Source organism: Aquarana catesbeiana, linkage group LG03 (assembly GCF_042186555.1).
Source record: "Aquarana catesbeiana isolate 2022-GZ linkage group LG03, ASM4218655v1, whole genome shotgun sequence".
Taxonomy (NCBI): Eukaryota; Metazoa; Chordata; class Amphibia; order Anura; family Ranidae; genus Aquarana; species Aquarana catesbeiana.
Genome location: NC_133326.1, coordinates 577,278,896 through 577,301,115, shown reverse-complemented (window position 1 = coordinate 577,301,115; position 22,220 = coordinate 577,278,896). Strand labels below are relative to the sequence as shown.

Genomic DNA, 22,220 nt, shown 5'->3' with positions numbered 1-22,220 from the left:
TTAACTGACAATTGCGTGGTCGTGCGACTGACACTCTTTTAGAGAACCAGTGACACTAATACAGTACAGTGATCAGTGATAAAAATATGCACTGTCACTGTACTAGTGACACTGGCTGGGAAGGTGTTAATATCAGGGGTAATCCAAGGGTTAACTGTGTGCCTAGTCTGCGTTTGTGCACTGTGTGGGAGATGCTTTTACTAGGGGAAGGCATGGATCCATGTTCTTGCTTTACAGGAACACAGGATCCATGCCTTCCCTACTGACAGAACAGCAATCTGCCTTGTTTACATAGGCAGACTGCCATTTTGCCTGTGTACAGAACGATCGTCGGGTGCCAGCGAACATAGAGTCCACGGTACCCCCGCTGATCAGTTACACAATCACAGTGGGAGCGAGTGGCCAGCGGAGCGGATGAGCACCCACGACCCAGAAGTCGTGATCCTGCACACAGCGGCCACCCTGTAGCAGTATAGCTACAATACAGCAGTCATAAAGTGGTTAACAAAAGAACATACAGTCCACAAAATAATTATGCTACCAAAATTAGTGTGTGCTATAAAGTGCCTCCAGCACTGCTCCAGTTACTTCTTTCTGGAGGCCACCAAAGACTTCCCAAAGCAGTTACTTCCTTACTGGAAACTCTCCTCCTCTACTCGGTCTCAAGACTATATGTCACTTTCTTCAATTGAAACATGTACAATTCTAGCAGAGTTTGTCCTGTCACCTCTCCTGCTTTTATTTTTTCTTTCCCTAATCTGTGTTCTCTCCACACATCCCATTCCCTGTGAGCTGCTAATACATAAAATATTTCCAGCCCTCTGAGAAGTGCACCCTTTCTGTTAAAATCAAGGTAAATACCTGTGGGAGGGGCTACAGTCTTCCTGGACTCCTATGCTGACAATATTGTCGGGATACACCTCCTTTCTTTCACCTCTGAGTGATGTCAGCTCTGGGCTCTATCTGCACACTGTGTAGCTGCCTGCTATGCTGCAGTTCTGACCTTGGAAGTCCCCAGATAAAAAAAGGCTGTGCAGCACTGCAGTTTGTAGATAGAGTCTGTCTGTAAGATAATTGATCTGAGCTGTGTGCTGTGTGAGACGAGGAGGGAGGAGGAGAGGAGCTGTGCTGCCTGTGCTCAGACTCTGTGCAGTATGGGGATGTCAGAAATCTGTGTCACTGTTTTAATGTTGAATTTTAAAAGCAGCGCTGTACTGGCAGATTAGTAAACCTGTGAGATCAGCAGGCTTGCCGCTGCTTTTAAAATTAAACGTCAAAACAGTCAGATGGATTTCTATATACTGTACTTCACTATATAAGCTCAGTTTACTGGCAAAAATAAGTGTGAAATACAAGACTCCGGTGGGTGTAAAAAGATGTCCGCTTGCCACCTTCTCACTGTATCCTTACTGCGTCCAAGTGCAGGATCTACCAAGATGGCCGTGACGGAACGTCACTTCCGTTATAAAATCTGATGGGTTGCCTAATCTGGCGGAACACTGGCGTGTAAGGATGGCGTCACTGGAGACCTGGGCTCAGGCACGGTACTCGGAGGGGAGGGCTGCCGTAGACCGCGTGAGTGGGAAGCATTGCTGGAGCCCTGGGCGAAGACACTGTACCCAGAAGAGGAAGCTGCAATGGTCAACGTGGAACACAAACGTGTTTGACAAAGTGCATGCACGCGAAACGCGTAGTCATGGCAACAGGGACGTTTGAGTTCCATGCTCACCAGGGCAGCTTCCTCTTCCAGGTACTGTGTTTCCGCCCAGGGCTCCAGCAACGCCTCCCACATACGCGGCCTACAGCAGCCCTCCTCTCCGAGTACCATGCCCATGCCCAGTGCTCCAGTGATGCCATCCTTACACGCCGGGAGGCCTGGCATGGATTCTTTGCCTGCTTGGTACAACCTGCGGCTTTAATGGTCGGCTCCCTACTCCAGATTTTCCCATCCAGGACACAGTGATCCATCAGTGCCTTAGCCAGCCTCCAGTCAGCGCGGTAATGTTACTATCAATGTTCAATGGAATACACACTGTTTTAATCGTTATTTGTAAATAAATCGTCAACTAGTACATCAGATGCATTCTGTGGGTCATTGCTAACACTATTTAACATTGATCACCCCAGCCCCTGAGCGCTATCAGCTCTTGTTGTTTGTACATATAAATATTTGATTTTCCTTTTCTTTTTCAAGTCTGTACACCATATATGTTTGACTTGCTCTTCTTGACCACTTTAGCTGTGTCCACCAGTGCCATACAAGTGGGTTTACACCTTGTTTAATTAAGTGGCCAGCAACTCTCTCTATGATCAAGTCTGAATGGGTAAATCGCATTAGTAGGCAGACCTACCAAACCAATCTATTAACCTTCTATGAGGAGGTGAGTTGCCATCTAGATAAAGGAAGGCCCGTAGACGTGGTGTATCTGGATTTTGCAAAAGCATTTGACACAGTTCACCATAAACGTTTACTGTACAAAATAAGGTCCGTTGGCATGGACCATAGGGTGAGTACATGGATTGAAAACTGGCTACAAGGGTGAGTTCAGAGGGTGGTGATAAATGGGGAGTACTCAGAATGGTCAGGGGTGGGTAGTGGGGTCACACAGGGTTCTGTGCTGGGACCAATCCTATTTAATTTGTTCATAAACGACCTGGAGGATGGGGTAAACAGTTCAATCTCTGTATTTGCAGACGATACTAAGCTAAGCAGGGCAATAACTTCTCCGCAGGATGTGGAAACCTTGCAAAAAGACCTGAACAAATTAATGGGGTGGGCGACTACATGGCAAATGAGGTTCAATGTAGAAAAATGTAAAATAATGCATTTGGGTGGCAAAAATATGAATGCAATCTATACACTGGGGGGAGAACCTCTGGGGGAATCTAGGATGGAAAAGGACCTGGGGGTCCTAGTAGATGATAGGCTCAGCAATGGCATGCAATGCCAAGCTGCTGCTAACAAAGCAAACAGAATATTGGCATGCATTAAAAGGGGGATCAACGCCAGAGATAAAACGATAATTCTCCCACTCTACAAGACTCTGGTCCGGCCGCACCTGGAGTATGCTGTCCAGTTCTGGGCACCAGTCCTCAGGAAGGATGTACTGGAAATGGAGCGAGTACAAAGAAGGGCAACAAAGCTAATAAAGGGTCTGGAGGATCTTAGTTATGAAGAAAGGTTGCAAGCACTGAACTTATTCTCTCTGGAGAAGAGACGCTTGAGAGGGGATATGATTTCAATTTACAAATACTGTACTGGTGACCCCACAATAGGGATAAAACTTTTTCGCAGAAGAGAGTTTAATAAGACTTGTGGCCACTCATTACAATTAGAAGAAAAGAGGTTTAACCTTAAACTACGTAGAGGGTTCTTTACTGTAAGAGCGGCAAGGATGTGGAATTCCCTTCCACAGGTGGTGGTCTCAGCGGGGAGCATTGATAGCTTCAAGAAACTATTAGATAATCACCTGAATGACCGCAACATACAGGGATATACAATGTAATACTGACACATAATCACACACATAGGTTGGACTTGATGGACTTGTGTCTTTTATCAACCTCACCTACTATGTAATTATGTAACTATGTAACCTAGAGTGGAAGGATGACGTGTTTGCTGTCCATAAACAGAGCTGTCTAGCTTTGATGACAGTGTGCCGTTTTTTCTTCATTGGTGCAGCTATCTAGTTGTGTTTTATATTTGATGAAACCCTTTCAAATCTCCCCAAAAGTCATGTTTCACATTATTTGGTGTTTTTACTTCTGTAACTCCTGCTCATGTTAATATAGTAGTTGTTACCTGTCACAATGATCAGACTGTCTTAGTTCCTCCTGGTATTGATTTCTGTCTAGTATGTCAGTGCTCACACCATTGATGTCATCAGCGCATGAGACAGAAACTCCGATATTGTGCAGCAGCTCCATGTAGGCAATGCCCTCAGAGGAGCTATCCCCATACCGGTCACACATCCTGCCAGCAGACAAAAAACCATATCAACTGAAAAACAGATAGATGAAAAAAAATACGCTATGTGGGCCAAAGTTGGTGGACATCTGACCATGTGCTTGTTGGACATCTCATTCCACAGCAAAGGCCACTAATATAGAGTTGACTCTCATATTCCTCCCTTCCCCTTCCCCTCTTTGTGGCTATAACAGGCTCCACTCTACTGGGAGGGCTTTTTACAGGATTGTGGAGTGCCTGTGGGAATTTTAAGCCCTTTGCATGGTCAGATACTGATGTTGAATGAGAAGACCTGGTTTAAAATTAATGTTCCAATTCATCCCAAAAGTGTTCAACAGAGTTGGGGTTAGGATTCTATACAGGACACTTAAGTTCCACACCAAACTCATCAAACCATGTCTTTATAGAGCTGGCTTTGAACACAGGGGCACAGTCATGCTGGAACAGAAAAGGGTCTACCCCAAACTGGTTGGAAGCTTACAATGGTCTCATGTCTTTGCACGTTTAGCATAAACTTTGGAGGGATTATTATTATATTACACAGAATTTTTATAGCACAGTTTGAGCAGTGCTTTACAAAGTAACATACCACATACTTTTGGTTAGATAATAGCACCAATGATAATAATAAAAAACAGAAAACAAAACAAAATGGCATACATATTATAGTGGTCATCTGACAAAGACGGGCAGTATGTCTGAAGGATTCCCTTCAATTGATCCTTGTAGATGATCCCTGAACCTTTAGGGTCATGTGACAGGACAGATTTAAACACATCCTTCAAGTGCGCATTGATCTTATTGTGGAGAATATGTTCCATCTGCCGGGAGTAAACAGAAAAAAACTATTTTCACCAGATTTAAAAGGAAATTATAATGTATTTACAAACAGTTCACATTATTAAATGTATACGTAAGGCCTCATGCACGCTGCTTAAAAAGCCCATTAAAGAGATTATAGGCATTTAGAGGTGGAAAAACACCCATCACTTTCGCATTCAGAAGGGGAGCGTTTGAACAGAAAAAACACTTGACCTAAACGTGTATAAAGGTGTCTAAAGACGTAAACACATTCGCAAAACAGGAGGCCTGTTTTTTAAGTTGCTTTTTTCCTGCCGGGAGCAAAGGCATTCAGAGGAACTGTGCAAACGCTTGGTTTGTGATGTTCAAATTTTTATAATTTTTTTTATATACATTATATGTAGCCATGTGAAGGAATGTGATGTAGATAATAATAATAGTAATCTGAAAATGTCTATTTTCTTATGTGCATACATATTTTTCTCCTTACTCATTATATAAGTATACAGATTTGCTCTGTTCCTATATTTTCTCAAGATGGCGATTACCCCCTGCATCCCACACACAGAAGAACGCGGAACTGGAGATAAGACCAAAGAGAGCCAAACCTCGTTATGAAAATTATGCATCTTCTTTTCTATCTTAACCAATGAGATGTACCTATTAGACTAACATAGCAATGACGTATTTGTGTGTATAAAACATTAACACCGCCTTGAATAAATCAGAAGTGGAATGAGTTAGCAATTCTGAGCGTGTCTCAGAGTGTTTACTTTATATGCATGCATATCTACACTTTTCAAATTAGAGACAGCAGCAGATAACCTTGAGCTCGATTGTAGCTCTTAATCATTTCCATAACAGTTGGTGCCGAAACCCGGGACCTCAGGCTACGGTCGAAGTTATACCGCGACAAGCATTCGGGCGTTAACTGATTAATGAGAGTGGGGTTTGCGCAGCCCTAACAGTACCGGTGAGTTGATTTATATTCTTACCACTGTACGACTCTCTTATCTTTCGGTTGACGGCTGGATTCTGTCGGTATGCTGAGACTGTCTTAGAGGCAGGTATTTCCTCGCCTGAGGTTGTTTAACGAACCTGCTGATGGGTTTCTGCTGACTGTATTTTTTGTTCACTGTCTGTCATTCTTTGGGTTACGAAACTCAGCAGTCTAAAAGTGCTACATGCGTGAATGTATGGTCTCATCTCCAGACGAGCTGTTGGCCTCTGGGATGAGATAGTTTTTTTGTAGCAGTCGTTTATAGACGGATGTAATCTAGGTTCAAGGAACCTTTGAGGGTTATCTCAGCTGCTGGCTTTGCAGTCTGAAAGCGTTACAGAGGACTCACCCCAAGAAGAGTTGTCGGCCTCTTGGTGTAGAGCTGTAGAAAAACGTCTATAAACGGGTTTATTTTTGCAGGGTGGTCTGCCCTTGCGTTTATCTTAGCCTGCTGAGGCTTTACGGTTCAGAGAGTGGCAGGTGTAATGTCCTGTCGTGATTGTATTTGTGGTTTATTGTTTGCTATATACACGAGAGGGGGTGGGGACTGGTTAAAGTCGGAGGGGGGCTGCCCGGGAGATCTGTTGGGTCGCGGGCCGTTGCTCCTCACTACCCCTAATGTGTTTGTTCTTGTTCTGAGATTAACCGTACATTAGTCTTATGAGCTCCCACCGAAGGAATTTGCTGATAAGAACGCTGAGAAAAATATTAACTCCTTGGTTGTATGTATTCCCCTCTCAAGCCGTTAGCCGAGAAACAGAAAGTGATATTGTAATGAAAGTGATATTGTAAAGAAGGAGAGAAGAAGATGTTGAAATAGTTAACAAAGTTGAAAGAAGTGACGAAAGTTATGTTGCAGAAGAAACAGGGAGAAAAATCCTGTGTGATAAAGAAAATTGGATAAAGGAAGTTAAGAAAGATGGCGATTGTATTATGTATGTATAGCTGATGATATGTTGGAACTTTAAACAAAGGAGGGGAGGGACAGCACTGCCCTCCGTCTAACAACCACTCCTTTCTCACCACCCAAGCACAACCCACTGTGACAACTCAGCCCGGCGGCCATCTTAGTGCACCCATGCCTTCACTTTCTACCCAGTCCAGTGCACTTCCTGCCGGCGGCCATCTTGGTACACCCAGTAAGCTTAAACAGCCTGTACCCAGCCCTCCCTGTTTTAGACCAAGATGGTTCATACCACACACCTGTCTTCCCCAATACGGGAGCATCACATTCCCAGGCTGGATATGTTAATGATGAAGAAGCATCTGAATGGGAAGCCCGACAGCAGGCAGCAAGGCCACCCACTGATTTAACCCCCAATCCGGCTCCAGACTCTCAGTTCCGAGAGGATCTCAAACACATGCTGGCAACCGTAAAGAACAGTGCCTCTTGTCAGCCCCTGCCCCAACAACAGTCTCGGTTACCAGAAGGGGCACCAGTGATGTATGTCGCTTTTACTCTATCACAAGCAGCGGCCTTAGTGACAAGTCTGCCTGACCCAGAGAAGCAGCCAATTCCCTTCTACCACAGGATAGTGCAGATACAAGAAACTTACTCAGCTGCCTGGAGAGACTTGATCAGCCTATGCCAAATCAAAGCAGGATATGTCTTTTGGCCAGTCATGCAGATGGCCTTCAATGATGCCTGCCTGACAAGTGCCACTTCCTACACCTCAGGCGTGGAGTTCTGTGCACAGCTCCACGACTGGGCAAAGGAGAAGTTGACGGATCAGAAGACCACAATCCAAGATATTACCCAAGATAAAGGGTAGTGTGTGAAGAAGTATCATGCTAGACTCATAAAGACACACACACACATGTTATCAACTGCTTTTGTTTCAGGGCTCAGGGAGGATATCAGAAAAGGCCTGATGGTGGCCCACCCTGAATACCATTCAATGAAAATGTCTGATTTATTGTTGGTGGCCAGAGGTATAGAAAATCAAAAAGGTAAAAAAACCAACGCCCCTCATGGTAACCCATGATGAAGATCCCGCCTACACTCGTCCACCACCACTGCCCAATACCAGGGTAAGGATCACCTGTTACAACTGTGGGAAACGGGGTCACATAAGGAAAGAATGCAGAGCCCCAAGATGTCCCAGACGAAAAACCTACCACTTTCCTCATTGACAGGGGTGCAGCCAAAAGTGTGTTGAGAGCGGTGAACCTGCCTAATAATTCTTTCCTTTCCACTTCCTGATTTGCTTGCCAGATTTGTGGTGTCCTCTACATGTCCCTTGAATCTACTAGGAGCTGATGTGTTGTCCAGACTACAGGCCTCAATCAGGACACGCCTGAAGGGGGGTGAAGTTACATACTCCCCTATCTTTAGAAGACTCATCTGCTTTGTGTTCTCTGCCTCTCCTGATGACACTTAATGAAGAAAAAAAAAAAAAAAAAAAAAAAACTTCAAGTTCAATACTGCAGGAAGTACTTGACAGAATCCCTGCGTGCCTATGGTCCACAGGACCGGGAGACAACGGTAACTTAAAGGTGCCACCAGTTTCAGTCAAGCTAAAAGAGGGCGCTTCATTGCCCCGGAAACCACAATAACCCCAAGAAGAGAATCCTAAAAAGAGAACCAGGTACCTACTGTGGATGCCTTTGACTGCAAAATACCTCACAGAGGTGGACCTTACAAACGTTTTCTTCAGTGTCCACCCTCACCCCTTCTGCTGGTACCTTTTCGCATTCATCCACGGAAAGAAACGGCAACATACCTAAACAGTTGTGCCACAAGGGGCACAGAACTTTCCAAGCCAGTTTGCAAAAGCTATGGCTATCATCCTTAACACATGACAAAAGGAACACCCGGAAGTGATTCTCTTCCAACATGTTGATGACCTTCTCTTTTGTGCAGCTGACTTACCCCCTGTTGAAGTCACCTCAGAAAGCCTGTTGTGCTATCTTGCCAACCAGGGCTGCAGAGCCTCAAAGCCCAAATTGCAGTGGTGCTCAACACCTGTCATTTTCCTTGGACTAATTTCCTAGTGCAGAGCATGGATTCCAGAAGCCTTCCTACTGATGCTCTGCAATCAGACCCTTCCAGATGTCTCCTGAAGAAATATCTAAAGTTTGAAACCCTTGAGTGCGCCACCCCCGGCGCTAGGGCTCCCAGCCTACGACAAAACGCTCAAGCTCTTTGTATCCGAACGTCTGGGACATGCTGCAGGTGTACTCACCCAATCACATGGCATCAGCCTACGCCCCATAGGATATTATTCCTGTCTGCTGGATGCGGTAGCAAGAGGAGGCCTATTGTGTCTCCGAGCTGGATTTGCTACACAAGCTTTGCTTGACAAAACTTTGAACTTGGTCCTCGGACACTGCCTCGTTCTGCTTGTTCCCCATGACGTTGTTGCCATATTCAACCAAGATCCAGCCGAAACACTTGTCCACTACCAGACACTTGAGACTCCTGTGTTCCCTCCTACTGGACAGCATTACTCTATTAAGTTGTCAAACACTGAACCCTACCACCCTTCTTCCACTTCTCGAGGGGGGAAAGGAGGAGGAGGAGTAGAGTCTTGACTTGTCACCCCCGTGACCGCACAGGACACGCGGTCACCACTGAAAACACTGTTCTACAAGTTGAAGCCTTACCACCGGTGATGTCTACACAGGATGCAGAGCTGTAAGCACTTACTACAGAAAAAGAGCCAACATTCATATGAACTCAAGATATGCTTTCAGCATTGCCCATGATTATGGTGTTATCTAGGACAGAGGATTCCTGATGGCTGCAGGAACACCTGTGAAAACTTGATTGATGCCTTGCTTCTCCCAACCCAAGTGACTATTCTGAGTAAAAGCACACGACAAAATGAACTCAAAAGAAGCTTAAGGCAATCATCGAGCCAATACAGCTGCCAAACAGACAGCTGGTGGTCCGCGGGAAGTGGACAGCAGGGTGGTAGAAGAAGACCACCCCGTGCTTACCTTACAGACTTTCCCAGTGGACAGAGTTTATCTAAAAGAACTACAGGAAACAGCAAGTCCGGATAAGAAGGAAAGCTGGAAACGGAGAGGAACAACTCTCAGAAATGGACTATTCGAGTGCAACAAGAAGCCTTGTCTACCCAGGAGTATGTACCCAGCCGTGGTGCAATGGGCACATGGAGCTGCCCACTTGACAAAGACTTTTATGAACTCTCTTATCAACAAGTGTTGCACCAAGAGTTAATCCACTGACCGACAGCTTCTGCAGATCATGCATTATCTGCACCAAATGTAACCCAGAATGCACAGAAGAAGCACCTGGCAAAAGCCCTATACCCCATTCCAGAGGATGCAAATTGATCATTCTCAAGTGCCAAGAAGTGACAGATTTGAAAACGCCCTAGTGGAAGTGGTCACGACTGCCAGGACCACAGCTAAGAAACTACTGAGTGAGATAGTATGTAGATTTGGGGTCCCAGAGGTGATATTGAGAGATCAGGGACCAGCCCTAACAACAACCCTTACTAAAGAGATTTGGGCAGCACTGGGGGTTCAGTTGGCACTACACATCCCATACCACCCTCAAAGTAGCGGGAAGGTAGAAAGGATGAATGGGACACTAAAAACAGGATGTTAAAGATGGCCCAATAGATTAACATGAGTTGGCCCATTGCCCTGTTCAGTGTCAGACACACCCCCAGGGGAAACATGCCCTATCCCCTTATGAAATTTTGTTTGGTTCAGCTCCCAGACTTGGTTGTTACTTTCCACAACAGTTACAGTTACAGTCTGATGTGTTGACTAATTATGTAACCACATTATCACGAGAATTAACCTGAATGCATGTCCAGGTGTTTTCTTCCATTCCAGATCCTGAATTAGATACAGGAACACACCAACTACTGTCTGGAGATCCTTGAGCCAAGTTATGATGGTCCATTCCAAGTTTTGCTGACCACAGCCACCTCAGTCAAGTTGGCCAGGAAGAACACCTGAATGCACGCTTATCACTGCAGGAGAGCGTGTTTTCGGGTGCTGCATATCCTTTTTCTGTTTGATCTAGGGGGGAGGGGCCCAGGAGGTGGCCATCACAAAAATGATAACATAATTACGTTTTGGTGTAACTCTTCAGGTACACATGTGACCACCTTTACCTTAGATTACTGTGACATAGTACCTTGTCCGTTTGACCCTTCATGGTGATGCCATTGGTACAGTGATATCCTGACGGTAAGGACATATATGTATGCCACACAGACAGTTACTGGGGACAGAGTTGTGGCTTCTGTGGGGGCCAGTGGGTTGGAACACAGGGCCAGACTGGGCGACCACAGAGTGCATTAGACAAAAAAGATGAAAATAGAAAGCCCCATATCCTAACCAAAGATACCCCTGATACATACACTGACCCAGCACACAGTCAGAGGAGGAAGCGAGCAGCTCTCTCCGGAAGCTTTGATCCTCATGTATACATACATGTCATAGGGGTTACAAGGGGGGTCCCTGATGAGTTTAAAGGCAGGGATCAGGTAAAAGCTGGTTTTGAGTCTTTGATCCCCATAACAACTGTCAGCAAGAATGTAGATTGAATTAACTACATGTCATGGTTATGCAATAGAGTTTGTCGATCAGCATACCTGTCTCCATGTGTTCATCTCTAGAGACCAGCTGACCCTCACCTGACTGCTTTTGTAACCTCCCCTCTAAGCATGGCCCCACCCCAGGCCATATCAGGGAACCCTATATTAACCTGTGCACTGCAAGCCAGCAGTGCTGATCAACCACTGTGTGTTAGCCTCTATGTGTACTTGCTGTGTTTCCTACATCTGATTCCTGTTACCGACTTTGGCCTGTTCCCGACCATCCCTGTTTGCCTGTGACCCTGATGTTCCAGCCAGCTCCCTCCTTCCTCATCTCCTGTAGTCTACCGTGAGCGTGAGCTGTGAGACCCTGGGGACCGCGACCTGGAGCCAGACTGCAGCGCAGTCCATCCTCACCACTAGAGGCTCTGGTGAACACCCGCTGGCTCTTAGACTCCGCGCCCTGGGGAATCTATGCTCTAGCTCCCAGTGGGATCTGTGTCAGTGATCCAGTAGACCTGATTCCTGAACCTCCCAGGGTACAATCCGCAGCAGTCAGCCGTAGGGTCTACTACCTTGCGGTGCACTCCTGATCCCAACGGTGTGCATCTGTCACCCAGCCTCTAGGTGACCTGACACTACACATATTATAACCAACAGAGATTTGTAAATTACTCTAAAGACGCCCTCCAGGGAATTGCTGACCAGCTAGCCCCCACTTCCTACATGACATTCCAGGACCTGATGGCCTTAGACATGGTGCTAGTGGGGAAAGGAGGTGTTTTGTAAAATCATAGGAAAAACCGGGAACCTGTTGTACATACATTCCTGATAATACTGGCCCAAATGGTAAGGTTACTTTAGCTATAAAGAAATTAGAAGATCTGTCACTAGAGTTGAAGAAGAACTCAGGTATCACAGACCCATGGGACCAATATTTTAGCTGGATGAGTGGGTGGCAGAAGGTGCTCGCCCAGATACGGGTAACGGTATTAATAATCCTGGTCCTTTTAGCCCTGATTATATGCTGTATTCTACCTTTTGTAAAAAAGTTAATGAGCAAGGCTGTAGACAATAGCACACCTACATTTCTCCACCAAGAAGAAGAGGACCTCCTTATGATGGAAGATGACAAACCCTTCACTCCTCTACAGTCACTCCCTGTCCATAATCTCACAGTCCTATAGGGTTATAGGGATAGATAGCGCCTGACTGCACCTCTCCAGCTGTATCGAGGAGGGAAGTGAACAGTTGCTGCCCAATTCTATATACAGCCTAAAAGAGTTGCTGAGGAGAAGGGCCAGGCTAAAAAGTAGGACCTTTAGTATTAGGGACAGAAAAGAGAAAATAGTCATTTTAGGGGGGATTGTGAAGGAATGTGATGTAGATAATAATAATAGTAATCTGAAAATGTCTATTTTCTTATGTGCATACATATTTTTCTCCTTACTCATTATATAAGTATACAGATTTGCTCTGTTCCTATATTTTCTCAAGATGGCGATTACCCCCTGCATCCCACACACAGAAGAACGCGGAACTGGAGATAAGACCAAAGAGAGCCAAACCTCGTTATGAAAATTATGCATCTTCTTTTCTATCTTAACCAATGAGATGTACCTATTAGACTAACATAGCAATGACGTATTTGTGTGTATAAAACATTAACACCGCCTTGAATAAATCAGAAGTGGAATGAGTTAGCAATTCTGAGCGTGTCTCAGAGTGTTTACTTTATATGCATGCATATCTACACTTTTCAAATTAGAGACAGCAGCAGATAACCTTGAGCTCGATTGTAGCTCTTAATCATTTCCATAACAGCCACACAAAAACACTAATCAGATCCAGAATTTTAAGGCTCATTCACAATAATGTGTTATCGTTTCTTAAGGTGCACTGGGTTATCGGCAGTCTATTTATTTTGAATGGGATAGCCAAATGACAACAAGGGTTGTGAACCCTTACATATACCTAGTGAACTGACTTGCCTCAGGTGATACACAGATTAAATAAATCCTTTTACATAAGTTGTATGTGTCTACCTGCAGTCTTCTCTTCTCTACATCTGTTCAAAGTCCAGAATGTATAAAGCTTGTCTGAGCGGTCAGAAAAATAGCAGCAGAGAGCTGAAGTCACACTCTGCAGAGCTCACTAAGGAGAGCTCTGTGAGCTTCTTTGAGGGAAGGGACACCCCCCCTTCACACAGCACACAGGAACAGAGCTGAGGCTGTCAATCACAAGCTGTATGCTGGAGCTCCCCCCCCCCTTCACCTTTTTATCGTTTGGTGTCAGGAAAACTTATCAGAAGTGCAGATAGTAGAGGAGCGAAGCAGTAGACATGCTCTTAATTTGAACAAGTACACACTATAGTGGGATATGCTTTGTTCATATTTCATGTCTGAGGATTACAACCACTTTAAAATGAAACTGAAGTGAAGATGTGTTAGGTTTTAGGGAACGTTTAAAAACATTATTCATGTCTAAGCAGTACCCTGAAAAATGTACCCTTTTTCTGGAATTGCTCCTGAAAAATAGTAGTGCACTTGGTGTGTAAGGGTGTCTAGGCATGCATGTGCAGCCCCATAACTGTATATCTGCTGTGTGAAATCTGGTGCCTCTGACTGAGATTTGGAAATAGATTTGGTGGTTACTACAGTACTATTTACTGTTTTCCTCCCTGGAGGCTCTGAGATGAGGAAACAAAGCCCTGGCTCTACCAATATAGCCACCTCAGTAATGGGGAGAGATCAGACACTGTTGGCTGATGTCACAGACCCGGTCCAGGCTCTGTGACCATATGGTTGGGATCCGCCCAGAAGCCTGGATTGGCAGCTGGCTCAGCCTCTCAGCGAGCTGCCGCATGGCTTGAGCCAGCTGCTCCCGCCCCTTCCACAGCCCAGCACTCCAGTGAGCGCTGGAGGGGCATAGCAGAGAGCTAAAACATGTTTTAATGGAATTTGTCATTAAATCTATACAGTCTTACTAAGAGGCGCCTGTTGTTTTTTGTTTTTCTGTCTTCCATATCTGGAGTGGCTTCAACTACTCATACAAGGCTGCCCTACCAAAAAGACTGTAAAATTTCACAAAGAGTTGTATTTGCTCAAAGGACTTTTTAAGAACTTGCTTGCTTTTTATCTTACTTTGACCTGCGCTGCTATCCATTGTTGTTTTTTTACTGGCTCTCTACAGGCTGAGGACTGAGAGCCGAGCCATCAGCGATGTTTGAGCGCTCAGTTCTCGGTTTTAGAGGCGGGAGACAGCTGCAGCTGGGATCAGTGCTGCAGCCATTTAGGTAAGAATGACTTTTTATTTTTTTTCTAATCCCATACTTCCACAACTTCCTTTAACCACTTAAGGACCGGAAGGATTTGCCCCTTAATGACCAGGTCATTTTTTGTGGTCTGCGTCACTTTAACTGACAATTGCGTGCAACGCTGTACCCAAACAAAATGCACGTCCTTTTTTTTTCTCACATATAGAGCTTTCTTTTAGTGGTATTTGATCACCTCTGCGGTTTTTATTTTTTGCGTTATAAACAAAGAGTGACAATTTTGATTACAAAAAAAAATAAAAAATTTTTTTTAACTTTTTGCTATAATACATATCCAAAAAAAAATATAAAAAATGTATTCATCAGTTTAAGCCGATATATATTCTTCTACATATTTTTGGTAAAAAAAAACGCAATAGGCATATATTGATTGGTTTACGCAAAAGTTATTACATCTACAAACTATAGGATAGATTTAGGGACTTTCATTTATTTTTTATTGTTTCTACTGGTTATGGCAGTGATCTGTGATTTTTAGTGTGACTGGGACATTGCGACGGACAAATCTGACCCCAAATGACACTTTTTTGGGGATCAGGGACATTACATTGATAAGTGCAATAAAAATGCACTGATCAATGTAAAAATGACACTGGCAGGGAAGGGGTTAACACTAGGGGGCAATCAAGGGGTTAACTGTGTTTCCTAGGTGTGTTCTAACTGCAGGGGGTATAGGCTGCCTGGTACATGACAGAGATAGCTGTTCTGGATTACTGGGAACAGTAGATCTCTGTCATGTCATCTGTCAGAATGGAGATCCGCCTTCTTTACAAAGGCAAATCCCCATTCTGCCTTTGTACTAGGCGATTACGGGTCGCCGGCGGACATCGAGTCCGCCTGACCCGCGGGCATGCTCCCGCAGCATGCAGCGAGCGCACCTGCCCACAACTGCACCTGCGTGAGCCGATGTACAATTTCAGCGATTCGCGCAGGGGAGCCAACCTGCCGCAGTACAACTGCAGTGGCTGGTCCTTAAGCAGTTAACAGACCAAACTGTCCAGCAAAAGTGGCATTTAGAAGTTTGAGTCAAACCAATTAACACTGACAGGGCTGTTTAAAATGGTCAGCTTTTATTCATTTATATAAATTCTTTTTATAAAGAAGAGAAAAAAACTGCCTAAAAGAGAAGTATGTTTTTTTTCCCCTATTCATACTTACCTAGGTATATGCAGCATCAGACCGATGCTGCGTCTGTCCCCCGGCGCCTCTTCACTAAGAACCGAGCCATCGAACACCGCTGATGGCTTGCTTCTCTCACCTCCCCGAGCGGAGACCTGCTGCCTGTCAATCTGCAGCTCTCCTGCTCTGCTCCTCCATGCTCATTGGAGCGCTGAGCTGTGGAGGGGCGGGGAGCAGTTACAAACAGGAAACCACTGGAGATTAACGGCTTTTCAGCAAAATCATCAGGCTGCTACAGAGGAACTACAGAGCTCAGAACAACATGGATGGTATAGTTGGTGAAGGTAGGAGATCAGCAACAAGGACATGGAAAAAACGTTTTTTCTCAGGGTTCTGCTTTAAATTGCCAAACAAGGAAAGTGGACAATCTAAACAAAAAAACAATAGACCAGGGAAGCGCATGCCCTAGTAATGCAATAAACTTCTTTATTAAGCAAAGATAAAATGACATAGAATGCACTCACGTGCTCCTGGAATGACACCAAGCTCATCACACAACTGTGAGAATCCAGCTTTAGAACCCCTATACGGATGCCACTAGATGTAATCCACTTGGCTAAAGGCTCCTCTCCCCATGTCTGTGTGTTAGGAAGGAAAGAGAAGAGCAGGATTCCGGCTGCAATAATGGCTTGTGTATGAAACCTGCCGGGATTATGGAGGACCGGCAATCATTCAGTAGAGCACCATGCACCCAAAGGAGGTTGTGCGGGTTGCCAGAGGTTCGAGGTTGCGGCCACATCAGACGGATCTGCGGGCCACCGATCATGCCTATACAGTTTGCATTCAGGGCCGCTCATTTATCCCTGTTTGCAAGTAAATGCTTGGATTTGCAGGTACTAGTAACAGCCTGTTATTGATCTGTACACAAACAGTGAGGATAAGATAAGCTCATTTTTCATGTTGCGTGGCTCTCTGCGCCCATGTGATTGAGCCTAATTTGTGAAATATGACTTTCCTTTCTTTGCACCTCTCTGGATGCAGCTGGCTCTATTAAGATCGCGTTCTGCTACTTCAAAAGCTCCTCAGTCACAGGAAAAAGTCGAACTCAGCCCCTGGGACCAGCAGGTAAACAACTGCTGAAACACATGCTCTGCCTTTGCTTAAAAGCCTCCGCATATCGCTGAGAGTGAACGCACAACACAATGTCCCCAAACAGACCCCTTCTACACAGGCCCATAGACAGGCCATCTCCACCTAGAACTTGAAATATCACTTCTGGGAGGGCTACATTTTTGAAAAGCAAAAACCACCTTCACAATACAGCCATATTGCTTTCACAACAAATTCATATTTATGACTGTGGATCTTTGTGCTTTCAATGCTTTTCCCAAAACTATGCAAATAGTTTGGAACATAAAAGTTGGAAGCGGCTGGCTGATTAAATTAATTCTTATTTAATAGCTTGGTTCTCGTCTGGCTGCCTTGCCGCACCGAGATGTTGTTAAAAAGATACAGCAACATTGTGCAGCAATTTACATATAAACTTCTTCCTTATCTGCATGTCAGCCATTAACACTTTCTGATCCACAATGACTGCAGCTCTTCTAATTGCAGAATGACACGTCTTTCTTCAGAGTTGCCACTGTATTGCATAGTTAAAAGGACGAGCAAGAGTATAATTACAGAGGGACCGAATACAAAGATTTAAAGCTGAACTCAAGGCAAACATCTAAATAAAGAGATCAAAATATATGCATGGCAGCTGTTTTGCTAAAGGTTTTGTATTTCTGTCCATTCAGTCCTAAGATTTATACTGCTCTTGTTACATGACACGGCCCTATCTGGCAGGGTAGGAGACCTGATTTTTGCCTGCTTTAGTGCAGTAACACTAAAGCCGCGTACACACGATCGGATTTTCCGATGGGAAATGTGTGATGACAGGCTGTTGGCGGAAAATCCAACCGTTTGTACGCTTCATCGGACAATTGTTGTCGGATTTTCCGTGGACAAATGTTGGATGGCAGGCTTTAAAATTTTCCGTGGACAAATGTCTGTTGTCAGATTTTCAGAGCGTGTGTACACAAGTCCGTCGGACAAAAGTCCAAAGTACAAACACACATGCTCAGAAGCAAGGACGGGCCAGAAGCGGTCGGTCTTGTAAACTAGCATTCGTAATGGAGAATTAACATTCGTGACGTGGCAAATTATGAAATCTAGAAATGCAACGCACAATTCTCTTCTTCTTTAATGGGATAATAATAAAGCTGCTTTGCTGGTGATACTGATGGAGTTATTGCAAATTAATTTTCAAAGGCTTTTTTTTTCTAGTGATATCAAGAATAATATTATTATGCTTGTTATTTTTTTTTTTTGGTGCATATTACCACAACACCATTATCCCGTAGTTTTTAGGATCAAAGATACAACTATGTTGGTGTCCCTTGTTCATTTTACATTGTATTTTTTAAAATGTAACTGCCTACTCCCAAACTGTCATTTGAAGTAAAACACATAGCCAAGTATTATTCTCCACAATTTTTTTATTGTGCATTAAAAAAAGAAAACAAATAAAATTAGACATGCTATCTGCCAATAGAACTTAACCAAAATGTGCATTCTATGCATCCAAAAATATAGAAAATATACCAAATCAAATCATTATTCAACCAAAAAATAAAATAAAAGCCTCATGTATGTGTCCTGCTTCTTAATATAGGGGGTCAGCAATGCCAAGAGTTGGTGAAAGCAGGGGTCCATCATCCGGAGATAATTTATAAAAAGATCTGGATTATTCTCCTGGAGCTCCCGCAGCAAAGGCATATGACATAATTGGTCACGATTAAAGCTGGATTCCGGCCGTAAAAAAAAAAAAAAAATTAAAAGTCAGCAGCTACAAACACTGTAAATAAGTACTTACCTGTCCTGGGTGCCCGCGATGTCGGCCCCCGAGGCCGACCCGCCCCTTGGCTCTCGGGTCCCGGCACCGCCATCCTAACTAAGGGAAACAGGCAGTGGAGCCTTACGGCTTCACTGCCCGTTTCCTACTGCGCATGCGCGAGTCGCGCAGTGCTTTGTGAATGGGACGCGATGTGTTGTGAGACACACACAGTTCCCATAACACACCGCGCCCCAACGCTGGGAGGAGAAGAGACAACATCACTGCGGCGTAAGAAGAGGCAGATTAGGAAGACTGCCTAGCAACAGCCATTTCACGTAAGTAAAAAAAAATATTTTTTTTTCTTTTCCTCCACTTTTCCTCCACTATTTTTTTGTGCAATTTTTTTTTCAGGGTAGACCTCCACTTTAATAAAGCAACCAATTTTTGGTCCAAGAAATTCTCCTCCTCCTTTTCCTGGACTGGACTTGGGTTAAACAAATAACTCCAAGGCCAATAATAAATAACATGTTATCTCCTCAGATTCCGCAACATGGCTGGTTGACGAACAGCCGTTCAGAAACTAACTGAAAAGTGCGAAATGAAAAGCGCAAATCAACACTCACCAAACTTCTACTAACACGAAATTAACAGAAAGAGCCCAAAGGATGACAATTGAACTTCCTCTTTTTCGGCTCGTAGTACATCTAGTACGTCACTGCGTTCGTGTTTGTTGGCCGACAATTGTGTGCCGTTTGTATGCAAGACAAAATCCAGGCACACGCCTTCGGACAAAAGTCTGAGGTTTTGTCTGCAGAAAATCTGATCGTGTGTACGAGGCTTTACAGATCTTGTCCCTCCACCAACGTGTGACTGCACAGTGAAATAAAAATTTTTTGGGCTCATCTCTCTGCCACTCTGTTGTTAGCACATGAACACTGCAGTACAATAAACTGACTCCTTGTGCTGCTTCTCCCTCCCCACAGGGATTGCAATAGCATAGCTCACAACTGTCCCTGATTTTGAGGCACTGACCCTGATTCAGAACAAAGTCTCTCTGTCCCTCTTTACTCCTCATTTGTCCCTCATTTTGGTCTGATCTACAGTTGTGCTCATAAGTTTACATACCCTGGCAGAATTTATGATTTCTTGGCCATTTTTCAGAGAATATGAATGACTCATGGTTAGTGTTTGGTTGAAGCCATTTATTATCAATCAACTCTGTCTACCCTTTTTAAATCATAATGAGAACAGAAACTACCCAAATGACCCTGATCAAAAGTTTACATACCCCAGTTCTTAATACCGTGTATTGCCCCCTTTAACATCAATGACAGCTTGAAGTCTTTTATGGTATTTGTGGATGAGGCTCTTTATCTTCTCAGATGTAAAGTTGCCCATTCCTCTTGGCAAAACGCCTCCAGTTCCTGTAAATTCTTGGGCTGTCTTGCATGAACTGCACGTTTGAGATCTCCCCAGAGTGGTTCAATGATTTTGAATCGCCGGGCTCCCGAGATCGCTCGGGGCATAGGGAGAACCGGGATATGTGTATGTAAACAGTTAGAACACACACTAGGGAACACATTAACCCCTCGCTGTAAAAATGCCAATGGTCCCAAAAATGTGTCAAAATTGTCCGACGTGTCCGCCATAATGTCACAGTCCCGATGAAAATTGCAGATCGCTGCCATTACTAGTAAAAAAAAATAATAATAAAAATGCCATAAAACTATGCCCTATTTTGTAGATGCTATAACTTTTGCACAAACCAATCAATATACGCTTATTTCATTTTTTTCTTTACCAAAAATATGTAGAAGAATACATATTGGCCTAAACTGAAAAAAAAAAAAATTATTTATTTTTGGGGGGATATTTATTATAGCAAAAAGTAAAAAATATTGCGTTTTTTTCAAAATTGTTCCTCTTTTTTTTTTGTTTATAGCGCAAAAAAAAACAAAACGCAGAGGTGATCAAATACCACCAAAAGAAAGCTCTATTTGTGGGGCAAAAAGGACGTCAATTTTGTTTGGGTGCAACGTTGCACGTCCGCGCAATTGTCAGTTAAAGCGACGCAGTACCGAATCGCAAAAAGTGCTCTGGTTATGAAGGGGGTAAAATCTTCTGGGGCTGAAGCGGTTAAACAAGCTGGAGTTAGAAGCTGATTGGCTACCATGCACAGCTACACCAGAGTTTGTACTCTCCTGTTTTAGTAAATCAATCCCAAAATGACCAACAGCAGCAGTACACAAAGGCTAATCCAGTCAATGGTTTTAGGGTTTTAATGCACCAACCCACCCGGCCCAGATAACTATGTACCTTTCCCCAAACATACATTATACTGTGTACTCTGCATATCTGCTGGTATGTAGCTTGTGACAGGTTCTATGTAAATCCCCCACTAAGCAATACTTTTATTTAGAATGGCCATTTAACACTTACACACAATGCAATTTCTGAAAATATATAAACCTTTATATGCATAAAAGACGTAGATGACAATTTATAACAGAGAGCAGAGACCCTGATTACTCTGCATTGCACCGGCACTTTATGTTTAATTGTCAGCATGCCGTACAACTTCTTTAGGTGGCCATTAGACTGCCTATTAGGTCCACCAGCTTGGCAGCCCAAAGGCCAACTGAAATCATGTCAAGCTGAAAATGCTGCTGCTAATTGTCCACTTGTGAGAGGGAGTGTTCTCCAAGTAAAATTGTTTGCAACAGATTCTCAAAAAAAATTGATTAGCTTCACAAAATGTATACAGTTAGATGTGATACCATACATAATTAAAAAAACTGATTTACATAAACTTTTAACACCTTATTTCTGCCTCCCTTTAATGCCCAGGTGGTGGCTTGGCTTTTAAATCATGTGACTACTGTGATTGGCTCTCATTGAGGTCACACGCTTGCCGCTGGTTCCCAATCAGAAGTTGCGACCGAGAGCTGTCGACAGCTTGGTCATTGTGCTGGGAGGACGCAGTGAGCGTGCTCTCAGCGCGCAACCTCAGGTCACCGTGGATGCACTTGTGTGGCAGTTGCGAGTTAAAGGCCACATTTCTTATTCCCACATATACATGGTCTGCAAGAGAAATTTATGTGAAGAAGAGGAGATGTGACTACGAAGCTCTTACCGTCTCCAAAGACAACGCTACTGATGTATCCTTTATAGGTTGCTTGGTATTATTTAACCACTTGTGACCTGTCTAGTTAAAAAAAAAAAAGAAAACATTTTAGGCAAAGTGGTTTTAAAATGTGCTTGTATAATATCAAAATCATACCGAAATAACATGAAACTTCAAAATGGATGAATTCAGAGTTGTGGTTTATATGGTGTACGTTTTCCCAATGTGTTGTCCACAAATTGTCACAATTGCCACTGCCAGTGTGTTGTCTACATATTACCACCATTGCCAAAGTCTTGTCCTGCCAATATGTTACCCACATCTGGTACCCATGTATTATCAAAATTGCCAGTGTCTGCATATTGGTGTGATTGCTATTGTTTTGCTCATATTTGATACCCATGTATTATCACGATTGCCACTGTGTTGCCCAGATATGGTTATGCCTACCAGTCTGTTAAATGCATGCGGC

The 22,220-nt window shown here is 43.9% G+C and overlaps 1 protein-coding gene across 1 annotated transcript in view; it reads right to left on the bottom strand.

The window, feature by feature from the left end:
- Positions 1-22,220, bottom strand: part of EFCAB6 (EF-hand calcium binding domain 6) — a 309,070-nt gene that overhangs the window by 122,609 nt on the left and 164,241 nt on the right. The window contains exons 14-16 of the mRNA XM_073621947.1: positions 21,758-21,829; positions 4,631-4,791; positions 3,806-3,976 (exon numbers count right to left, since the gene is read on the bottom strand). Of these exons, the coding sequence (XP_073478048.1) occupies positions 3,806-3,976; positions 4,631-4,791; positions 21,758-21,829 (404 nt within the window). The remainder of the gene's footprint in view (positions 1-3,805; positions 3,977-4,630; positions 4,792-21,757; positions 21,830-22,220) is intronic.